The 24,199-nt window shown below is 35.0% G+C and overlaps 2 protein-coding genes across 2 annotated transcripts in view; one reads left to right on the top strand and one right to left on the bottom strand.

Annotated features, from left to right (window-relative positions):
- LOC142983273 (protein Wnt-4-like) overlaps positions 1–19,177 on the top strand; it is an 83,386-nt gene extending 64,209 nt beyond the window's left edge. Inside the window, exons 2-8 of the mRNA XM_076130204.1 lie at positions 7,982–8,129; positions 12,310–12,430; positions 14,109–14,266; positions 14,527–14,634; positions 15,215–15,361; positions 15,690–15,817; positions 16,318–19,177. Of these exons, the coding sequence (XP_075986319.1) occupies positions 7,982–8,129; positions 12,310–12,430; positions 14,109–14,266; positions 14,527–14,634; positions 15,215–15,361; positions 15,690–15,817; positions 16,318–16,519 (1,012 nt within the window). The 3' untranslated portion in view covers positions 16,520–19,177. The remainder of the gene's footprint in view (positions 1–7,981; positions 8,130–12,309; positions 12,431–14,108; positions 14,267–14,526; positions 14,635–15,214; positions 15,362–15,689; positions 15,818–16,317) is intronic.
- A 1,275-nt stretch (positions 19,178–20,452) lies between these two features.
- LOC142982992 (chitin deacetylase 8-like) lies at positions 20,453–23,735 on the bottom strand. Its single transcript, XM_076129749.1, has 6 exons — positions 23,553–23,735; positions 22,602–22,914; positions 22,006–22,267; positions 21,589–21,775; positions 20,986–21,123; positions 20,453–20,556 (listed from the first exon to the last, which is right to left on the bottom strand). Exons 1-6 carry the CDS (start codon positions 23,733–23,735, stop codon positions 20,482–20,484), a joined length of 1,158 nt encoding a protein of 385 aa, XP_075985864.1. The 3' UTR covers positions 20,453–20,481.
- Between the last annotated feature and the right edge of the window lie 464 nt (positions 23,736–24,199).

The raw sequence follows: 24,199 nt of genomic DNA, 5'->3' as shown, positions 1-24,199 counted from the left end.
TTATGTAGTTGGCAATGAGGTTGATGTAAGGTGTAAAGTATTTGGTGATGTGGTGACGTTTCGACACCGGACGCAAGTCAACAATTGCCTTCCTGTTGTGATAACGGTATCCAGGCTAATTACCGAAGTATAACAGTTAACATCTTAATACATTTCGTGTTAGTTTGCATAAGCTTTGGAGCTGTGTGAGTGCTTCAATCAATTGGAATTAGTCGGTAATCTCTTTTTAATGGCATATTAAGCACAAAAATAACTGCCTACTTAATATACTGAGTTGTGTTATCTAACAGTGAATGAGTTCAAGTCATTTTAAAACATTCATTCATATTTTTAGACTTTCGTCGTATATACCTTCATAGTACCTACCTACTATAGCAATACGGTGTTAGTCGTGGTAATTTTCTAAAAACTTTTGGAAAGCCTTGCTAGGCTTGACACGTGTGATTTAATTCATTATGTATACCTACATACTAAGAGTTTTTCTCTAGGTTTATTGGATATACAATTTTATTGGTATTAATTATACTATGCGAAAGGCCGAATCCAATATTTAAACTTGGTTTTGGCTATACTTAGTGTAAATTATTTTTTTCTTTTTAAATTCTATTATTGTGGTGGAGCAATTATTAGAGCTTTTAATTGTCTTTGCGTGACAATATTTTTTTATTTATGACTGTTTATGCATTTTATTTCACGTGTGTATATATAACATTTTTTATGACATTACATATATAGCTGTAAAAACTATGCTACTAGTTTATGAGCAGGGGTTCCCCAAGGCAAAATATGGGACCATAAGTTTGTTCTAATTAAAAGCTTTATTTGATACTTTGAATTGTTGGTTCCAAATAATATGTTTTCTCTTACTTACTCTTAATTTAAGTAATATTGAAATATAGAATATTCAATAGGAAACCATAAAACAGTTTTATGACTCCGACTTTTGGACGATTAGATGTGAAGTGAAGCTAATTAAACACAGGATGAATACGCCAAAATATAGAAAATCATACGTGAAATAACATAAGTCGTAAAGTTGACAGATTAACGGAATGTTTCGCTTTTGAAATCACAGATAAAACACTATTAAAAGATAAAAAATAAATAAATAAATATTATTGGACAACTCACACACGGTCATTTGATTCCAAACTAAGCAGAGCTTGTACTATGGTAACCAAATAACTGATAAACATACTTATATACTTCTAAATACATACTTATATAGATACATTAACATCCAGAAGAAAACAAGATGAAAGAATATATAATAATATATTTCATCATTTTATAAGATGGTAAAACTATCTTAAAGAAAATTTAACCTATTACGACTTATAGTCGAAAACTTAAGGAATGATCTGCACTGCTTCATCTGTCATAGAAGTCAGATATGAAAAGTTAGGCTTTGAATGCACATTGCGCAAGTACTATAGTTCATAATCTTGTCGGTGTCAGTTCTTTTTATTTTATTTTACATAGGTATTTATGGTATCTTATTAGCATGATTATACCTTTATCAACACGCAAGGCTATGACTTACAAAACATTAATCCAATTAAGATATCGATTCGAACGATGCAATGCTACTATGACTAAAAGGGACATCTTAAGCTCAAAGCGAGTTAAGTATTGAAGTTATTCATAACTCACTCATTTGTTGAACATTTCGCAACTGAGTGAGAAAAATTCTTAGCTTATTATCAACTGTTATGCAATTTCAACTTTATTTTGTGTAGCCTAAGGTTCAAAATTATATGACGGAAGTTTCTTTGAGCTCCAACTAGTATTTATTGAGAGGTTAATAGGCAAATATATAAGGTGTGTAAATGTCTTATGCTTAATGTTCAGCGTTATAGTAAATGGTGGGAATATAGGAATTATATGAGTCATTTTAATATAAAGGAGTGTAATATGTAATGGAATATTACGCAAGGAAAATATACGTAGTGGCAGTAGATATTGAGTTTTAGATCAGTTTTCTGAACATAAGATTTTTTGTATAACATGATATTGTAATGCTTGTATTGACTGACTAGTATAATATAATTAGACGAACATAAACCATAGTTTGCTATGATGTTTTTTTTTTACTTTCTAGTTTTGATATATTTTATTGCCTTACGACAAATTCTTTCTGGTCTCAGCTCTATTCAATTCAAATGCTTTTCTTTTCAATAACTCTTTTATATACAACTTTCTGTGACAAGTGTAACCAATTCATCTAAAACAGGATCCTTTTCAATACAAGAATGCGTATCCTTAACCAGCCAAAGTTGCTTTCAAATTTGAACAGCAAACCACTTTATCTTGCATAAAACATTGAAGACCACGAACTATAGCATATTGAAGCGATCGGTCAAAGCATTCCTCACATACTGCAGCTCAGACTAGTGCATTGTGATGCAACTTCACAAAGGCACACTGAACGCTTCTTAGAAAATATTCCTATGATCTTTGGGCCATATTCAAAGAGATTCGCTAAGGCATTTTGTATCAGCATACTTCCTCACTGAATTCTTTGAAGGAATACTATTGAAATTGTAATGATGCGTGGCAATTTTGATTTTGGGCGTGAAATGTTGATTTGATGCGTGCAGTTCGCCACCCATTACGGGGACTGCTTTATACAATTACAATACATCTCACAGGCTACATTGCAGTATTATTCTTTAACGTTCAAGTTGTAGCTAAGGTATTTTGGTAGCAGGATTATTGTAATTTTCTTCAAATAATAAAAAAAAATGAAAGACACTTAAATCATTGGCAATGTTTTGAAAAAATGTCATGTGCGTAGTACTGGTAACCGGCAGTCCTATATGATAAGATGTATGGATGTGAATGAGGCAAGGGAAGTTTGTAAGGATCGTGGCAAGTGGCGTTCTTTGGTCTCTGCCAATGCTTATGGAAGAAAAGCATGATATCATGTACATAAATGTATGAAAAGAAAAAAATATAACTATCCTATGACTGAATTGTGTGGAGCGGATAAATATTCGATTGGTCAAATCACGATCCTAGAGAGCTTCTTAAAGCAACTATGCTCTAACTCATACAACTATTTATCCACACTAACAGGATTTTGCAAATAACTTCTAGAGCCAGAGGTCTTACAAACCATTTATTTAGACATAGCCATGTTATTAAAACATGAAATTTATTTTCAAGCGTCTTGGCTACAATTTATGACTATTTATACACATATTTATATTAAACTTTATCAATTATACACACATCCAACTCCATAAATTTAATTTAAATACACAAAATATAATAAAATTCATATCTACTTAAGCTTTACTTACAGAATGATAACTAAAGCTTAACACAATCTAAAATATACTAAGTATTGACTTTTTAAAAGTATTATCTCATAAAGAGGGATCGCCGTGTGTCCGACGATTTATGATAATTCTTATGTGATTACTTCGAGTGGTCATTTGCGTCAAATTGATGTAGTAATAGCGCTAAGTTTGGTTCGACTAGTGAGGGGAGGAATTAGGTGCATAGCGATATTTGTCTACATTTGGAATTTTAATGGCTGTATTGTTTTAGGTACACTTAATCATTTCATTATATTAAATTGCCTGTAGGGAAGAATAACGAAAAAAATCATTGCGATAACGAAAAAATTCATTGCGATAACGAAAAAATAACAATTGACAGCTTATAAACTTACAGTCAGCCAGTCTTTTCTGCTTGATAGCTTATTTGGGTAAGCGTAAGTAAGTTGGTATTTTGGCTAAGCACTTATCGTCGCTTGAAATACGTACACTTACGTATTCACAAGTATGTCCCGACTATAATCTTACAGAAGTGTTTAAATAGTCTTGTAAATTCATGCTAGCGGTTCGTAACATAAACCTTAGCTTACCGTTTATGTCAATAAAAAAACAAATTTTAAGTTGTCACGAGCGAATCGACACGATAAAAGTTCGACACATTCGAAAGCGAATATCGAGTATCGAACTTCGAACAGCAGCGTACCTTTCTTCGCTGATAAGCCGGCCCTTCACACGCCTGTCAATATTGACTCTAAAGATTTTTGAGTAATTGCCTTGCCTTAAATAGTACGAGTATATCCACACTATTATTACGCCTAACGGAATGTTTGGGAACTTGTTATTTTATCTATATGTTAAAGACACCGCTAATATGGTTTTATGATACCTCTATATTTATGTTCTAGGGTTAGTGTGGATATGAAGTTTCGGATACAGTTACGGATATATTAATTGCATTGTTTCGGATATGAAATTAATTTGATACATTTGTCGGATATCTTCGTTTACAGATTAAATTTTTGAGAAAGTTTTAATGTCAAAAATTAGTAAAAAAATAATCCGTAAATCAATTTTGCCCCTTATTCGAAGCTATCCAAAAAAAACTAATCAGATACGATTACTGATAGTTATTTCGGATATCCGATTGTTATAATTTCGGATACGGAGTTCTAAAACATCCCTATGGTCAAAGTTGACGTACTTAGTAAAGAAATAAGTGTGAGAATAACTGTAGTTGATAATAGTTGTTGAGTTAATTTATCAATTGTGCTTTAGATAAGTATCTTTTGCCTCGGGTTGGCACGTGTGTAAAGTGCTAATAATGGTAAAGATTAGAATATTAAATGTGTAATTAATCAGATTAAATTATAGTCATTGGTACAAGTGAGTGTGTGATCACAGATATTTAATTATTGTGTTTATCTTAACGCCCGAGGGGGTAATGTTTTATTTTATTATTTCTTTTCTTAGGGTTCCTTACCCAAAGTGTAAAAACGGGACCCGATTACTAAGACTTCGCTGTCTACCTGTCTGTCACCTGGCTGTATTTCATGACCGTGATAGTAAAACAAATGAAATTGTCACAGATGATGTTACTATGGAGGAATATTACTAGAAACGGGTATTTTTTATTGGAAATAATGGTATCGAACCCTTCGTGCCCTTTCAACTCACACTTGACCGGTTTTCTTTAGTCACAGTTTTAAATAACTAAGAATCTTTTGTACATTATTAAAAATAATTCATTATATTATCAATGTCATTAATCATAATTTTGAACAGTTATTATTTTGAGTAGGCTTTTAAAACGTTTGCCGGTAAGTATTAAAAACGGCCGGAAACCACTTCGGAATAGTAAAAGCGGAAATGGATGGCCGCTTGTATGTTGGTAACACTATTAGTCAGTGTTGCCAACTTGATGAGAGGTAAACACGCGATGCTTTAGCTAATATATTTTTAAGCTTTATGTTAAAAAGTTATTTACATTTGAATGGCTATATTTATTGTAATGGTGTATAATGTTTATTCACTTATACGAGCATTGATATCAATTTTTGTTTTTATGAAGTTAATCTCTTTGATTAATGTAAGCTTAACATTAATAGCCGTTTTGTTAATTTATAAATTATGAAATAATCTTACTATGTAAGTAGAACTAGTGCAACTAACTGGATTCGAACCCAAACTAGCACCACCATTGTAACTTACATGACGTATTCTTTGTAGAGTAGCAGAGGTATCAACTATTCGGTACTTTAGATTATTTTACAGTTAATCACAAACTTAACAAATAAATATAAAGAGATTTAATACAAGAAACAAATATGAAAGATACATACAATAATATTATTATAAGTTTAGTTAGTCTAAGCACTCTTCATGAGTGTTTATAAACTACTTCAATTTTGTTCTCGAGAGGAGAATGAACTTGCACACTGCTAACGCCATCTAGTATTTGTTTAAGGAACTATTCACTTTGAACTGTTAACTGAACAAAAGTAAATATTTTTTAGGTATACTGATTACACCTACTGCCTTGATTTTAATTGTGAAGAGATATATTATTTCCGTGTGTGGTTAGGAACTTTTTTCTTTCGAACTAGTCGCTTTCTTTTACTTCATGTTACTGGCCCTAAGGATGCAGTCTGCTTATCTGTTGCAATACGCTTAAAGCTACGATATAATTAAAGTTACTCTCGGAAAGCTCTCTTTACGTTTAGATTCATTTAAGTCAGCTAATTACCCCTCAAAGAGACTGAACCCTTAACCAGACTATAAAACCACTTACACTAGTTTTACCGCAAAACTATCAAGCTTGCTCTACAGCTGCAATTAGCTAAGTGAAGGGTTCTACCATCTAATTAAAATCTGAAAACCTCTTAATAATACGAAGGAAAATCCACATAAAATTACTTCTTAATGACACACGAAGCACCATTGACCTCGGTAAGGTACTCGGGAACACTCGGGATTACTCCGACACAAATCTCATCTCACATCATGGATGACGTAAACAATCCCTACCCCCTATTTAAACGTTGAATGCGCTTCCCCGCCGGAGCTCCGTTGCACGTGCAACACTCAAGGTCCCGCAACCCTTTACACATCCTCTCATGCTTGCAATTAAAACGAAAAACCAGGCGAAACAACGCCATACACGCTCAATGAGCACGAAAGAGACAGCACGCCTCATTTACCAAAGCACTTTTATTTCCACTTGCACTTGAGAGGTCGTCGGCCAATCAACGGTCGTGCCGCGCCCGCCTCGCATTGGTCCGTTTGAATAGAGAATATTTTTTCAAAAATGGAACAAAAGCCGAGGGTAGGTAATAGCGAGTTTTGTTTTATTCGAGTGGCATTTCGCATTTGAGTGGAGGAGGCCGCGCGGAGCGGACGTCTCGACTTTTAATTACCTTATATTTTTGCTATTGTTTCTTGGAGAGTACTCATACGTTAAGCAGCTTTTCATTTTACGACACGATGATGTTCAACATTGTTATTTTATTACACGGAACTCATTTAGTACTCGAGTTGGGAGACTTATTACAAAACAAGCAAATTAGCTATGTTTATTTCTTACTAACCACTATCCTGTGTTTGCCAGGAACTGTCGTTCGTCAAGTGTTTGCAGTCAGCGTACGGGATACATTTCGTTCCACACATATACAGTTGGGGTGACTGGTTGAGCTAACGTACCGTGAATTTTACTCAGAGACAAAGACGACATTTTAACCAATTACACACTATTAACCAGTACTTAGACGGAGTTATCGTCATCTCGGCAGCCGTTGACTGCTAATGCTTAGACAAAGTAAAATAAGTCAATAATTAAAGCAAAACTAAGACAGCAAATAACTTTCAAATAGTTGCAGACTATCCTGATCTAGATAAACACCAAAAGTCACGATAGTCTACTACTACCTTCAACCTGGCCTTTACTTCATTATTCGCTGTCTAAGAATTGTCTTGCGAGACCTTATACAAACATACGAACAAACGAACAGACAGAACAACTTTTTGTGGATCGCTCAAATATTTGTTTATGTGAGAATTCAACCCACGACAGCCCGTCGCACTAGTGGCGACCACCAGAGCGCCACAGAAGTCGAAAATCCCCTCCCTCATAAGATTAGCACAATTTTTGACAAGGTGCCTATAAACAGCTATAGGCACCTTGTCCAACTGATAAAGGTGAATACAATATAAAAAAAACTTAACAGCAAACCTTCTGTACAACGGAAACACTTAAACAACTGGAGTGCAATCTGTTGCTTATTTCGACGAACAAATGTGTTTTCGCCTTAAAAGGACTTTGAACGTTAAACTTTCGATTTCGTCAGAATGGACATTTTGAATAGTTTATTTTCTTGGAAACTTTTATAGAAGGATTAGTATACGAAATTTTATTAGAAGCTACCTAAAAAGAGTAAAGTAGAAGACCTTAATCGGTTTTAGAATAAGATACCATATTTTTTATGGATTGAAGAAGACAAAGGTCTGGAAATAGTATGACAGAATTATGTCATGGAATTAGTTACACGTTGGGCATGAAGACTGATACCGGCCTCAGTTTCGATCACATCTTATTTTAAATCCCTTTGAAGTGGCAATGAATGCCAAAAAGAAAAGAAAATCATTAGTTTCAAATATTACCACAGAATATTGATATATACTGATTTTGATTGTCTTTGTTCCAGGAACCTAGCAGCCCCTCGTCCGCAGACACAGGTCGGGAACACGTCACTGGAGACCTTCACGGCGCTACACAAAGAGAACTGCCACAGATTGGAGTACCTCGTCGAGCGGCAGAAGCAGCTGTGTATGCTTTCTGATACTATGATTAAGGTAAGAGGTCCCTAGAAGGGTTATAGTCTTCTTCTGGACTGCTTTTTCTTTTATGGTTATGGAGCTTGAGAGAGCGAGAGAGAGATAGTGGGAAGGGGACTAGTGAGACTGTTTAGTCTTAATATCTTGGCCACTAATACTTATTGGCTTTGTTCGAAAGGAACATTTTATTATATTCTGGTCTCCAAAATGAAAAATTCGCAATTCTTTCTCTCTGGATTTGTAACGTTTGTACATGAAATCAAAAATCTTTTCTGGTAACTAGAACTAAATGACTTCTACAAATTATTCTGTTCATTTAATTTATTTGATTGGATTAACAGTTCGCTGTTAACACAGAATATTTTAATATAATTTGCATGATCAATAACTTAATAAATAAAGGAACCAAGGTTTGTGAAGGTCTGTGTGGGTGTCTGTCTGTTCATGACAATTTGTATCGATAACTTAATCGATTTATTACTATTTACATATTTAGCTGCACTAAAGATAAATATGCTAGCAATTGTAGAATGGGCTCCTTTGAAACATTGAGTATTGAAAAAAAGGAAGTAAAATAAAAAAAAACTCTTTTTACCCGACTGCGTTACATTAAGGCGATTAACACACTGCCCCGCATCATGCTGCATATTGCGTGTCGACGCACCTACGCGCGTTCCTGCGGGAGTGCAGATCTGCATCATCGTGCGGGATTTTTGCGCACTCACGCGCGTAGGTGTGTTTTGTAGATTCACGCACGGCGGCTCTCATTTATTCGCCGTTCTCTGTGGTGGTCTTGCAGTACTGAGCATCACGATAGTCTTGATAAAAATCACGCGCGGCACTGCGGGATTCGGTGTGCCATACCTTGCGTCTCGCCCCGCACCTACGCGCAGGGGTGCATGTTTCTCCGCGTGTATGCGCGTGATCCGCATGAACGCGCGTGGATGCATTTTCTGTGTGTTAGACTGTGCGTGTTTTCCATACAAACGGAGATACTTACAAGCAACGTTCGAACACGCATTCACGCGCTACGCTGCGTGGTGCGGGGCAGTGTGTTAAGCGCCTAAGTAGAGTTGTGTTAAAGAGAAACAGATGTATGAAATACACCCATCTTTTGCTGGTTATAATTTTAGTCCAATTAATAGGGGGCGAGCCTATTGCCATGTACGGGTTTATCATTTCTGATCTCCGGGCTTTTATTGAGAAATATTTAATATCAATTTGAAAAGATCAATCTTTGCCCAACCCAGGAATCAAACGTGAGACGTCGTCGTCAGCAGTCGTGTACACTACCGACCACGCCAATGAGTCAGTTTTAATAAAATTAAATCAAGTATAAAGTATAATAAAATCAAAAGGATTGCAATCCCATCTAAGAGAATGCTAAAAGACAGATGGAACAAACAGCTATTTAAGGTGCTCGTAAAAACACATCGCAGATATGAATAAGGCCACAGTTTTGCTTTTGCGAACAATGACGAATTGTGGTACGAAATGTTAAGGGACAAAAGTAGTTTGCGAATGTTGCACTGTTTAAAGTTTAAGAAATTGTTTTTTTTTAAATACAGGAGTAAATTATTTGCGTGTGTAGTATTAACGATTTGAAGAATATCTTCAAGTCTTGATAATAATTACGTTGATTTCACATGTATTTGAGATAAAATGAAAAAAAGGGATTTTGACATTGGGTCAACTAGTAAACTTTCACCAAAATCAGTTATAATATGATACAGACACTATTTAATTCCATAATTAAAGATGTTGATGAAAGTTATGAGGGATAGTGAAGATTTAATTATGGTCACATCTTGTTTATTATTATTTATTTATTATTTAGAGGTAAGAGTTGTCTTAAAGCGAATGTTTCAATCGTCGGAAACCAGCCCGGCTTTCTATTAACCATGCTCGTATAACTAAAACACCTACCTTAACGCACCATTAAAAACAGTTTTATTTTACTTAATAAAACATGCAATTACTTCGCAATATCCTTTGATTATGTCGTAAATGTTAATCTTAACGATTTCTGAGCTAATGGCGATCGTAGTTGATAAATAACTCATTGAATTAATTACATTGACTTATTATCTCTATGTAGATAGCCGTTATGAAAGCGTGTGATATTATTTTGACCGTTATTATGGAGTTTACCGTTTCGAGAAGTACCTTGCAGAAGATTTTGTAAGTTTGTAAAAGTATGAGTCACGGCTTTTATATTTGTGCTAGATAACCTATCTGATGGATAAAGTTATAGCAAGTGTATTAAAAAGACTAACATAATGCAAACTGTTAAGCTAACCGCTTCTTATTCAGTAGTGGTAAAACCATCCCTTAAATTTATTATAGGTTTGTAAAAGAAAATGTCTCACCCATTTTTAAGTTATAAATATCGGGGACTTAAATCTTCCGTAACGAGAGCTGTTTTACAAATAAACTAACAACGAATATAAATACAAAACGGACTCAAACTCATCATCAGAACTAATTAGTGTTTGACTGTCAAAACTTAATTAGTAGATAGGTAAATTATTTTATGGCATGATTTAATATGTTAGTTGTTATAATTACTTGTTAGTTTATGTGTAGGTTATGGACACCTAATTAAGGAGTTTTATGTTGAGTAGTGCTACGGGAGTTTACACCTTGGATTTTGTATAAGATGGGTAGATTAGTTAATATACTACTTAAGGTATTTTTGACAGTTTCTGTGGTCTGGTCGGTAGCGAATGCGACTGCTGATCCAGAGAGGTAGAACCGTGGGTCCGGCAAGATGCTGAGTTTGTTTTATTTATATTACAACATTCCAATGTTTATTGATAACTTACCCGATATAACATGGCAAAAGTTAAAAGAGGTGCCCCCCTTTATGTAGGACTTACACTGTAAATAAATGTGCACATATTTCATGCACCTCTGTATTCATCTTCGGGTATTACCAGGCATGATTTTATATTATTACTTTAAATAGGGTCTATAGTTAAAAGTCAACGTTGCTCCATAAATTGAATTAACAGCATATTTAGTTACTAAGTAAAAGTATATTTAATTAAAGCAAGGCAAATATAAGAGACACGGTAAAAATACCGTCAGGTGAACAATCTAGGGCAAGCCACTTGAACTTCTCAAACATCCATGTCCTAATTAGTGTTCTGGCAGAAAATGTTACGAGATAAAATAATTTTAAAGCTGTTGACTGGCTTTCGTAGTTTGTGGCTGTAATTCGAGATAAGCAGGTGGCTTTAGTGCTTGTAAAATTATTTACTGGAATTGCCTGAAGCAAATAACGAAAATGTTCTTTAAGAATTTTAGAGAGTATGGTTGTTCAATGTTAATTTAGAAATAAATTATCATGTTTTGATAATAGGTAATTAGTTTCTAAAATAATTTAATAGTCAAAATGATTTGATGATAAATGAAAGTGAACAGTGGAAATCACTTCTTGAAGGGACAAGTCTATCGATCTCTCTAATTGGCCTGCGAACACCTAGGGAGATTGAACATGCATAGTCTTACCCAAGACGTAGTTAAGCAATATTTAAACACATGTTTAATAACAAAAACATGTTTCTAAAAACATAAGAGCCATAAAGCTAATTGGTGATAATATATGCAAGTAAAGTCACAAACAAGTGCTTGTCAACATTCAAAATCGTTTCGACCACCCAGTCTAACCTCATTTTGTACCAACTTGTCCTTTTACTTGCCATTTAAAATCTGTCAATGTATCGGTTGTAAAACTAAGCACCGATTTGAATAATATTTTACGCGGTTTTACGCCTCATATTACTTTTATAACGTGGTTTGAATTTTTATCGTATTGTGATATGAAGTAGGTACTTTAGTTTGAAAAGTTTAAGTCTGAGAATTTGTGAAGTAGGTTAATTGTCTAATAAAGATTGAAAGGACTTTTAAATACCCTAAACCTATTGAAAGAAACCTTGAAATGACCTGTCGTATTCTCCCAAGCGTAATAGTGATTATGAATTGATTAACTACTAGTTTGACGGGAGGCGATAACGCAGCAATCTTAGAAATAAGAGATTGGCCACAATCAAATGATAGAATGATGGAAGGTGGGAAAAGAGGTCACTGCCTTGCAGTGGAACAGTACGGGCTAATAACTAAAAAAATACCAGTTAATGTAGAGAGTGATATAGGCTCTAAACCTATTCTAATTGTCAAAGTCTTTATCTTAAAGGTGCTCCAGACGGGTGCCGTGCAAGCAGTGGAAGAATGCCAGCACCAGTTCCGTCACAGCAGGTGGAACTGCAGCACTGTTGAGAACTCCACGGACATATTCGGCGGGGTACTGAAGTTTAGTAAGTATTTCCTCACGTTACCCTAGTTATAGCAAGCTATGCGTGTATAAGTATACGCGTATATAAGAGAGAGCCAAGTGGTAAGCTTGCACCTCCCACGTGAGTGATCGATGGTTCGAAATCAATGGCCAGCGAGGTGGACTCAAGGCCTGACTTCTCCTTTGTTGGGAGTAGACCTTTGCCAAGTAGTTGGGATAGTAATGGTTTTAAAAAGCAAGTGAAAAAGATAATGCCAGTAACTGTAAAGATGATTCTGAAGTAAAGAAGGTCCTAGATAAATTGTAAAATTGTAATGTGATTGGGTTCCTATATCAATCATATGATTGATTTAACGGCCAATCTTATGGACACAAGAAAAGTAAGGTTTCTTTACGGAGGTAATTTTCAAAGCATCAATATTATTTCAACTTTACAACCTGAAAAATCATCAAAACCAAATAAAGAGGTTTAGAAATCATCACTTTAGCTGTAATACATACCCAACTCTACAAACCTAAAAGTTCCAAGCTGAGTGCAGTTAATGTAAGGAGTCCACATGCTTTGATGTTGGTCTCGATGTCCGTCATCATCACTGTTTATGTTCCGACAAGTATGGAAGACATTGCGATGAAATGTTTTGGAATCTTTAGAGCATCCATTTGTTGAATTGAAGATGATTGATTGGGAAGTTTTGTGGGAATATTTTGGTTTATTGTGTTTATCTTTTGGTCTTACAGTCTTTTACTCAATAATGATGTTGCATCACTTATTATAATATTGCCTTTGTCAGATATCGACATGTCTTTCGTACTAGAACTAGGTAAATTAGTAAAACGTTAATTAAATTTCCAAACACTATAAGATTTAATGTTAACTTTTTAAACTTTTGCTAACATTCTATGAAGTGCAGCTCTACAGTTTGTTCATAAGGAAATTCTATATTTTACGTTAGGAGAAAGTTATAATATATCATGTCCTTACTTTGTGAAATCATTGAAATCTTCAAGTACAAAGTTCTCAATGTCATATACATCCTGCAAGTTATTCTCATTAGTAAACAATTTATCATTACAATCAACACTGCCTTCTATTTGACGCGTTCTTCCGCCGCTGAACAGAATCAAAGCTAACACAAGTTCACTTCAAGACAGATTTCATAGAACTTCATTTTGGTAAAATGTTTATTTTAATATGTCGATTACTGGGATCACGTGTGTGTGTTGTTGACGGAGTAGCTCAGTTTGTTTACTGTAAACTACTAACAACACGACCAGTCTTGTTGACCTCCCAACCCTCTTGCTGTCTTTACAAATATCGGAGAATAAGTAGAAATTGTAAGGATTGCTAGGGTTCTAAGTTACTGGGCATCAGGAATGGTACAGGTCAACGGACTTATGTATGGATTTTCAGTGTTGGTCTGTTGGAATTAATTTTGTGCCACTTAAAAATATCACTTGGTAAAGACGAATTGGGAGCCAAAATTTAAGTAGTCCGGTATTTTTCTACAGGTTTTACAATACTACAGCCAGAGTATGCATTATGCACGTGTTCGACTAAGTCCATTATCGGCCTCAAGAATGACATTAACTAAAAGTTTACTGTTTGTTTTTGCGCTGGAAATTAAACTCTATATTTAAAATTAATATATCTTAGCCCTTTAAAAATATTTTATACTCATGTGTAATGTATTAATTTTCAGAATCCCGTGAGTCAGCATTTGTGCACGCTTTATCTGCGGCTGCGCTGGCGCATGCAGTGGCTCGTGCTTGTAGCCGCGGGGAACTGAACGAGTGTTCCTGTGATTCGCGAGTCAGGAAGCGCACACCTAGGCACTGGCAGTGGGGAGGATGTTCTGAGGTAATTATATAGGATTTTGTCTTAGGTCTGGTGTTTAGGGGGTCTTGACATTTAAACCGTTTGGGACTTGACCAGGGTATCGTATGTGAACGATGAATGTATCTTCCACACTAAATTCAGTGGGACGATTTCCTAACACTTTCGATAACAATTACAATAGCAATCTCTTGCCAAATTTAACCTCTAGCTATTTTGCTAATACATTTTTTAATCAAATCGAAGTGCATCCAGGAATTGAAATTGTAACTTCCTTTTTCCAGGATATAAGATACGGAGAGATGTTCAGCAAAGACTTTTCGGACTCCAAAGAAGACAAGAACACTGATGAAGGACTTGTGAATCTTCACAATAACGAGGCTGGTCGAAGGGTAAGAACTATAGATTAATAACAAATACATTAAGTACATTGAAAAACAGAAACCCAATAGGTGTGTCGATTTCATGGAGTCTGCACACCGAAAACATTAACCGCCGACTCATGTTGGCAAGTTTATTTCTAAGACAACTATGTCGGCGACTTGTAGAATCACTAGTGCCCGGGTTCTGAGTCACATTTAGCGGTAGTTTCAGTTATCGTATTTTGTATTGTAGTAGTTTATTATACAGTAGGTCATTCAAACTGTCATTTTTACATGAGCTCAGACGCTATTGAATAGATAAACTACCGCTAAACGTACCTCAAAAACCGGGGGTAGGTCGGTAACTATAGTTTGTAGTCTCCATTAAAAACGGAATTAAACGTTGTTATGTATATTGTGTTACCCGGTAAATGGAATGCTACTTGAAGAAATATTGTGTTCTTCAAGTAAACGATACAATTGCATGTTTCAACACTCTTGTACTAAACAAAACATTTAGATTTCATTTCCTAGAACATGATACATTGCTGGTACTGACTGAAGATTATTTTTTCTTATAAATACTAATGCGTCGATGTATTACTTCCAGGCTGTTCGTGGTCGTATGCAGCGGGTATGCAAGTGTCACGGCATGTCAGGCTCCTGCTCAGTGAGGGTGTGCTGGCGTCGATTACCGCAACTGCGTATGGTGGGAGATGCGCTGTCTACTAGATATGAGGGAGCCTCGCATGTTAAGGTAAGTAGGACAATTCTGTGACGTATGACGAACGACATTATCAAAAATAATCGAACACTATCGAGTAGCGAGCGTTTTACGTTAAAAATTAGTGAAAAAAAAGCTGTTAGTCTTTCTATAAATCTTCAGACTGTTGTAATTTTGATAGTCATTTTAATGCACAAATATTCACATACTAAAAAAAATAAACAATACCAATATTAACATTGTAAACATTAAATTAATCGAAACAATTAGTTGTGGATCACACTATATTTGCGTGTGTGCCGGTAAAATTCTAAAGTTTATTTTATTTATGTTTATATGACTCTGTATCTTATCGTTACAGGTGGTGGAACGCAAGAGAGGCAAGAACATACGAAAGCTAAGACCATTGCACATGGACATGAAGAAGCCGAATAAAACCGACCTGGTCTACTTGGAAGATTCTCCTGATTACTGCGAACCTAATGACGAGTAAGTAAATTATATGAACAATTTGAAAGTCTTTTAATATTTAACCGAAAATGTTACCAAATTGTACTTACGTTACGACTAGTGTCATCTATTGTCCCGTAGCGGAACTAACAAACCGACGTTGTGCTATAACTTCACGAAGAGAAGTGATTTACATAAATAACATCCCGCTTATTATGCCCCAAAGTTCAGACAGTGCATTAAATTCACCCAAGTTTTTCCTTTTACAATGTAACACCCATATAAAACGGGCGAACACGTAACTAAACTATTATTGATAGATATTATAGTATAGTGAATAGTGGTAAAAGTTCGAAATAAAAGAATTGTTCGGACTTTTACCATTGAGAGTTGGTAAATCTTAGGTTTTACCGGAAAATCTTAGGATTTACCACAATTCGGGCTTTTACAGTAACAGATATACCTACTTAGACTTGAGAAGCCCAATAACAAAGTATTAAAGCGTTTTTTTTATTTTATTGATATATTTCTACTTCCAGACTTGGTATTCTGGGAACACGAGGTCGTACATGCAACAGAACATCAGCTGGTCTCGACGGATGCCGTCTTCTATGCTGCGGGCGAGGATACCAGACTAGGGTACGAGATCATGAAGAGAAATGCCGTTGCCGCTTCGTGTGGTGTTGCCGAGTGCACTGCGAGATTTGCCGATTTAAACGAGACCATCATGTTTGTAACTAAAGAGTGAAACAGTTTTGAATATGCTTGATAATGGTTTTATAATCGGGCCTTTACAAATGTGACAAATATGTTATAATCTAAAGAATCACTGGTATGTGAGAGGATAATATATTATGTGCGAGCGAGAGAATATATTAAATGACATGTCGTAGTTCGGAAGTTTGTAATGGCCCGAGTAGAATCATTTTTATAGTTCAGTAGGAAGCAAAGATGTCAGTTTTGATGATGTGTTGAAATCGTTAGTGACTTGAATGGTGTAGAACATGATTTTGATGTGTTTGAAGATATTATTGTTGGGAATACGCAATGATTTATTTATAAGTAACTGATTTTAATGCTTTTACTCAACTGAACTTATACGTACTTTAAATATTGAAAGCCTGCCAAGTAAGAATGATTTAATTTAAACATGATAAAAAGCTGATAGAAGCTATTTTATATCGAAACGCAAGCGACTTAACGAACAAATAATTTATTTTAGAAACTAACTTTGTAATTATAGTTTTATTGGGTCTATTCTTTTAGTCCCGTTCAGGTGTCCCGTTGGTAGCTAACGCTATTTTGTCCCAGTTGTCCTATCACGGGACAAATCAATGGAACTGCTGGGATTGACCCTTCCGTCTTGTCCGTTGTCTCATTAGTCCCATGATTTTTATTATAACTGGCACCAAAACAGTGCCCCTTGTCTTGCAACGGGACAACCGGGTCAAAATCGAGCTAGTTGTCCCACCACGGGACAACTTAACGGGACTAGTGGGTAGACCCGTTTTATTCTGCAGTTTATACAACGAATGACATTTTAAATCTTCCATAAAAGTATTTTTAACTAATCTCTGAATTAAAATCTTTTTTTTAAATGCTTTACTGTTTCAATGTGTAATATTATCGAACTTTTGTTTTCTGATCTTTATTTAATTCTTAATTCACGATTAAAATATTTTCTTTACGAATCGCTGACTGATTATTAATTTTAATTAGTATTAAAAAAAAAACATTTATTTTCTGAAGATTAAGCTTTAAAATTATTTACAGTATTACTAACTTATTTTATTTTTTAAATGTACAAAGTTGTATATAGCGCTTCTGTTAATATTATGTTTATAGTTGTAGGTTAAAGGCATTATTTCTTATTTATGTGCCGAGTGTAAATATTTTTTATTGTGTAATTGTTTACACAATTTGATTTTCTACCTCATGAGGAAGATGATTTCGTTCATGCCATGATATTGATGCTTAGTTTAAGATCGGTATACAGTTCTTAGAAATACATAGCTTTTTACTATAACGCGTTTAAACTTTTCACAATCAAGTTTATTCTTTTATTTGTTTCCAATCATTTATAATAATGACAGATTTTCAGTGACATATATCCATCACGTAATATACAATCTAAAATAAGTCAAGTGACTTCGAAGTAACGTGGAAGTAAAAACGTGAGCTACAAACGACTTTGTCCTGACATGTTACTAGGATCACTTGCATAGGATGACTGTAAGTAGACTCGTTATAATTTAAAAAAAAATACGGATGCTATAGTCTGTCCACTGGATGCGCAATTTTTTTTCTTCTGTCTAATCATAATAGTCTTTCTAAGGACCGTCTACACTGCCAGTTGTAAATATTCGAATCAGTAAGTTAGTATTAGTAACTTATTGTATTAGGAACGTGATAGCTTTATTCCTTTTAGTGATAACTTTTGTCTACAACTTTCCATGTAACCGTCGATGTTATTGTAAATACTCTATAGTGATATTATGTAACATAATAGAGCTAATGTATGTGTTTAATGTAAGGGAATTGTCTTTTTAGGGTTTTGAAATATGTCTTGAAATATTTTTGCATTCTTACGTTCTACTCAACGGATCTTTACGTAAATATAACGTTAAACATTGATTCTTTAAAACCAGTCTCAACACTATTTTTACAGTTTGTTCTATCTAAACTAGCGATCGTTTAACACATAAACTTACTCGAAGAAAATAGTTCTTTCGATATCCGTTAGGGGCGCTGATCAGTTGCTTTCTTCCTTCTTAAACAATAAGGAATTTTCATAAAATGTTTCAAGACCTCAAATAGACATGATAAAAATTTTACACTTGCCAATTATTGTAACGTGTCAAATATTCGAAATTGTCTATTGTAACTTAGTAGTAAGTGATTTTTCTCATTGACTCAAACGTATCACCAATGATATTTAAGTACTTAATCTGTATTTAGGGATTCAAAGTCAGAATTATTGTGACGTCATTTTACATCAAGTTTTTCAAACATTTTCAGTCCATATGTTGAATACTTATTGAGTAAAGTAATTCATCCTATTTTTACTCCCTTTGTTTAACCTTTTAACCATAAAATTATACTCGTGATGATGTAACATTTCAATAAAATTTCAACAGTTTGGATTTTACAGTAGGTCAAATTAACTGTAAAAAAATGTAATGCAATGTCTCTTTCTTACCCTAAAGTTCACATTTTATATTAATTGGAGTTAAAATGACGTCACTTTCGTCTAATATTTCAATAAAGAGTATAAATATACCCGGTTTTGAAATATAAGACTACACTCAGTAATTAGAAGTAATCGTTTAAAGCTTAGATTATGTTTCAGAACAAAATGTAGTCTAACTTTAAATATCGCAGTAAGGCTTAGTATTTACCATTTTGGATATGGAATAGTTACTATTTGATGTAAATGAAAATAAAATAAATTTATGTACTAGGAAAAATATGTTTTATTGTCTGTTTGACTTTATAAACTAAATTGACTGCTAGATAATTTAGATAGTAGAATCAGTTGATGACAATACAGTTTGCCGAGAGACGAATTGAAATAACCAAGACTGATTGTATATGGATTATGTGTTGATTGTATGTTGATTGCAAAGTCAGGAAATAAGAAGTTCCTAAACCTTTGTTAATGAACGTACTTGAAAACCTACGTTGGAGTCCTAAAGGCTATTTTATTAACCATGTCAAATGGTGAAACGACACGGTCGTCTATACTCGACAAATCATGCTCACGACGCTTTATTTTTTCGTCGCAATTTCTGATATGTCGAGTATAGCCGATCGTGGCGGTCAAAGGGTTAAGAATCATCCAGAGAATAAGAATATCATATACAAATATTATCAAAACAAATATGAAATTAAAATCTATAGAAATTACTGGTAACTAATGTGACGAGGAAAATAATAATATATAATAATCTTATAGTATTTGAGACATAGCCACAATTTGGCTTCGTAATGAGTGAGTAAAATCTATAGAAATTATTGGTCCGTAGTGACCAAATACTATAAGATTATTATATATTATTATTTTCCTTGTCACCTTTATACACAGTTAACTTAAAACAGCAACCGAATGACGATTAGATCGTTATCAATCATTATCATAGCATTGATTTGAAAGATAATATTATTTATCGGCCGCCGGTAATTTATGAACATTTTTGATATTAATTCCTGATACAAATTCTGGGAACTTATTTGACGGTGTTCTTTATTACATCAATCAAAGGTACGGAAGAACCGCGTTTTTCTGTTTCCTACTATACTACTATATCATCTGATAAGATTAGGAATCAATTAAATTTAAACAGTAATTGATATAGTTATTTTAACTTATAGTATGATACATAATTGAAAAGGTCCCCGAATAGAATTAAAAAATATGATATCACATGTGATCAAAGATATAATATCTTGTATCAGTCGGATTTAAAAAATCTGATAATTTTTGTAAAGATTTTTGGGCGTTACCCTGTTCTCTTATCGGCGGAAAGATTCTTGCAAAAGTCTGGCAGTAGTACTTTCATGGGTATCGGTAAAACTTTCTATTTCGCTTAAAACATTGATATTTCAGTTTTTAAAGGTATGAAGTGTCAACATAATGAAACATAAGTAGAAAATATAATTTATTAGAAATCATAGGCGAATTGATGCACTTTATAGTTTAAAATTCATATACCAAGCGGATTGCCCAACCAGGGATAAATTCGGGGACATACATTGCAGATATGCATCCAGTATTCCACCTGAAAGAAAATAAAAACATTTAAATAAGTTTTGGTTTTTATCAGAGATAGCCGAATGGAAAGGCCAGTTCATACTTTCCACGCCAGTGGTCGCAAGTTCGGACCCAAGGCAACACACCAATGACTTTTTGAAGTTATGTGTGTAATTAGAAATAATCGTGATGCAACCTTGCATGCTTGACAGTTCTTTAGAACAGTTCTTGAAGGTATGCAAAGTCCCCAACCCGCAATTGACCAGCGTGGTGGACTTAAGGCCTAACCCCTCTCTTATAACGGTTGGAGACCTTTGCCCAGCAGTGGGACATTAATGGGTTAAACTTTATTTATTTATTACCAGTCCAACATAATTCAATTATTTAGTGATTATCGTTTCGGTATCTTGATCTAAAACACTAACCTCTCTAATTAATTGTCTAAGAAAATACTTACATTGTTGTGCTCAGAGTCCATTGGTCCACATATTCTGTATTGACAATCAGCTTGTTTCCAAGGATTGCAACCCTTATTTCTATATTCCTGTAGAGAAATCGGATTTTTGACCCAGTTGATAACATCTATGGAGTTTACCTGGAACAAACAATGAGCAAATTGATACGCGTATTTTGTTTAAGTCCTATTCTTGAGTAAAAGTCCCTCCCAAAGATTTTCATGGCGTTTGACCTCCATGGCGTTTGTTCTCGGGTCTTCCCTAAATGTGTCCAGGCTAGCTTGATTCCTGTCCTGTTGCTATCCTTGAGATGTCATGTCGTTGATCATTTTAAGGCATCCATCGTGTGATTAGTAATATAATTTTGGATATACATGGCCGGTGACACCGACAGTGCGTTTCACTATGGCCCGCACGTTTAAATACAACGAATTTATTTGTTATTGACAACAGTTAGTTGGGTTTCATTATAAATCTGTATGTTGTTTTGCGATTTAGCTATGAAAGAAAGCAAACTGTCTAGTCTGTCTGTCTAGACAGACTTTCGAATTTGTAAAATTAGTCTGGATTTCGCGGCCACTTTTTTCTCTTTAAGAAAATCTTACCATGAATGCATCATGCATGTGGTTCACAAGATCCATAAACCGGATTAAAGCTGCCTTCACAGCAGGATTTGCGGCAAGGAATGTATCGTGAACGAAAAATCCAAATGGAGCTCGGTTTCCCAAGTAATGAATCTCAAAGTTCTTAACGATGAATCGGAACCAGGCTTCTTCGTCATTCACATCAGGTCTAAAACAAAATGTGGAGATTTTTTCTTATGCATGGTGCAACTAAATATTCTGATGTTAGGAATGATTTTGCATCCAAAAATAGGTAATAAGGGAAAATGCTTTTCAAACGGATTCTTAATACTTTTGAAATTAGGTACTTTATCAGTCAACACTGATTCATCACTTATCATTTGTATTGAATAATACGTAATATATCATAAAACCGATACGTATTTCTGATAAACTTACGAATTATCGCAATAATCGACCATAGCACAAGATCCACCATAGAACCACGAAACCATAGGCATGACCCAAGTTCCTGGAATGGAAGCTGTAGGGCAGGGAGGGATGAGGCACTCTTGAGTGGTCGCATAGTCGAGGGTGTATGGCCAAAGACCAGGGTTTGTGAAGTGCATCGTAGGCCAGGAACAGTCATATACCACACCATAGTCAGCCATGACTAAGAAACTGGAGTTTCCAGTCATTTGCAGGTGTGGAAGGCGCACACCTGAAATGAATAAAGGAAATGGATTAAGATTATCATTTTGATTTCAGTCATGATAAAATTCTTACATTATTTTTGTTTCGGTGAAAATAATAATATTTGAATTGAGTTTATTTTTGTAGCAGATAGAGATTAATTTTTAAAAAGTTGATTAACCTGATTTTTTATTATATTTTGAAACTGATACTACTTTTATCGTTAGTACGCGCAGCCCGCCTATTGGAAAAGTGGTTCCGTTTGATTTATATTGTTCTCGAACCTTTGCCATCGAGAGCCAGTATGTTCTTTTGAAATACCCAAAAATGATATAAAAAAGAGAATATTATTAATGACTAACCTTGAAGACTTTCATAAGGAATATTAGCGAAATGGGCCATTTGTTTTCTTTGGTGTCCAAGTTCTTGTTCCATAATGTCGTATGTTGCTCCAGCCCAGTAACTCGCGTTGTTATTATGACTGATAGTATGGAGAGCGATCTCGAACTGCTGGTTGTAGAGTTCATTGACGAGGCGATAGTCGTTCCATTCATGGTTGACGTAGAATGTAGCGCCGGCAGGGCAGCCGTTGGAATTCTTACGGTTGTACAGGATCTCGCGGTAGATTTCAATGTTGTTCGGGTTCACGGGATCGTCGAAAGTAATAGTTACAAACTGAAAATTATACAAATACCATCAAATGTCTCAATTCTTTCTTCTTAAGGTGCAGCGCAGAGGGCAGACTATCCGTGACGCACGTTTTAGTCTGTGAAAATAGAACCTATGCAATTATATGTAGTAACGCGCAGGACTTTTTTCCGCGTTGTGTGTGTTACTGCATATACTTAATTGCATAGGTTCTATTTTCGCAGACTAAAAAGTATGCACCTAAATGGTCAGATTTAACATTTAGCTCTTGATAATACTGGTTAACATTAAACATTTTTTTTGTTCTCCTGGCCGATATTCGGCTACGGCGGTCAGTTTCATTGAATCCAACCAACTATGCAGGACTTTGTTTGTCGTGCCCAAGTGTGTGCACAATACACCGGCACGCTTATTATTCCTTTACTCTCATTACCCGGTGAAACGGCTTAACCTGTACTCAACGACCGCGTTAAGCCTTTTCGCAATATTAGACCCAAGTAACAGAAAGGTAGTCTTTTGACATTTACCGGGAACGACAAAAAGCGAGAAGCTCAAACTATAGACGAAGAAGTCTCATATAGTAATGCAATTACGTAACACTGTCTAATTTTTATATATTAGGTATTCTTATCTCCTCAAGACATGATTATAGTAAGTAATATTACCTGAGGCGTATCTCTAGGCAAAAGCCCTCCAGGAATATCGGTGCTGGAACATCTGCAATCAGGCAATTGACAAGCTTCTACATCACAACTAACGGCTAACGGCACATCCCGACGAATTTCATTAAATCCCTTTAAATCTTTGGCCAGAACTAATGGCAGGAATAAAAATGCAAACCACTTCATTTTTCCAACCATTAGTCCAAAACGTTCTTAATGAATAAGCTTGATAATCTATATCCGTGAGATGTTATGTAAATTATTGCTGAGATTATATGAGTTATGTTTTTCATTAAGGATGTCCCGCGTCCCGGGACTTTCATGTATGTTTTTCAGACACAAATAAATTACCTACACAGCTAAGAATCGCCCTAGAAAGGCATATTCAGGTCATATCAGTACTACTACTACTAATCGTATTGTTAGTGGTCAACCTAGTGTCATAGTTATTCAAGCCGCCTGAAAGGCCTTTGACGTGGCTTAACGACTGTTATCATAATTGACAACAACCGGAACCGACTTTTTACATGCTCTCCGAAGCACGGAGACGCCCAGTTAAATAACACTATGCGGTCACCCATCTATGGAATGACCGCGACAAGGTTTGCTTAACCCACAGATCGCTTACCGACCGGTGATCTACTGGCTAC

Source organism: Anticarsia gemmatalis, chromosome 23 (genome assembly GCF_050436995.1).
Source record: "Anticarsia gemmatalis isolate Benzon Research Colony breed Stoneville strain chromosome 23, ilAntGemm2 primary, whole genome shotgun sequence".
NCBI lineage: Eukaryota > Metazoa > Arthropoda > Insecta > Lepidoptera > Erebidae > Anticarsia > Anticarsia gemmatalis.
This window is presented reverse-complemented; position numbering and strand designations above follow the sequence as displayed.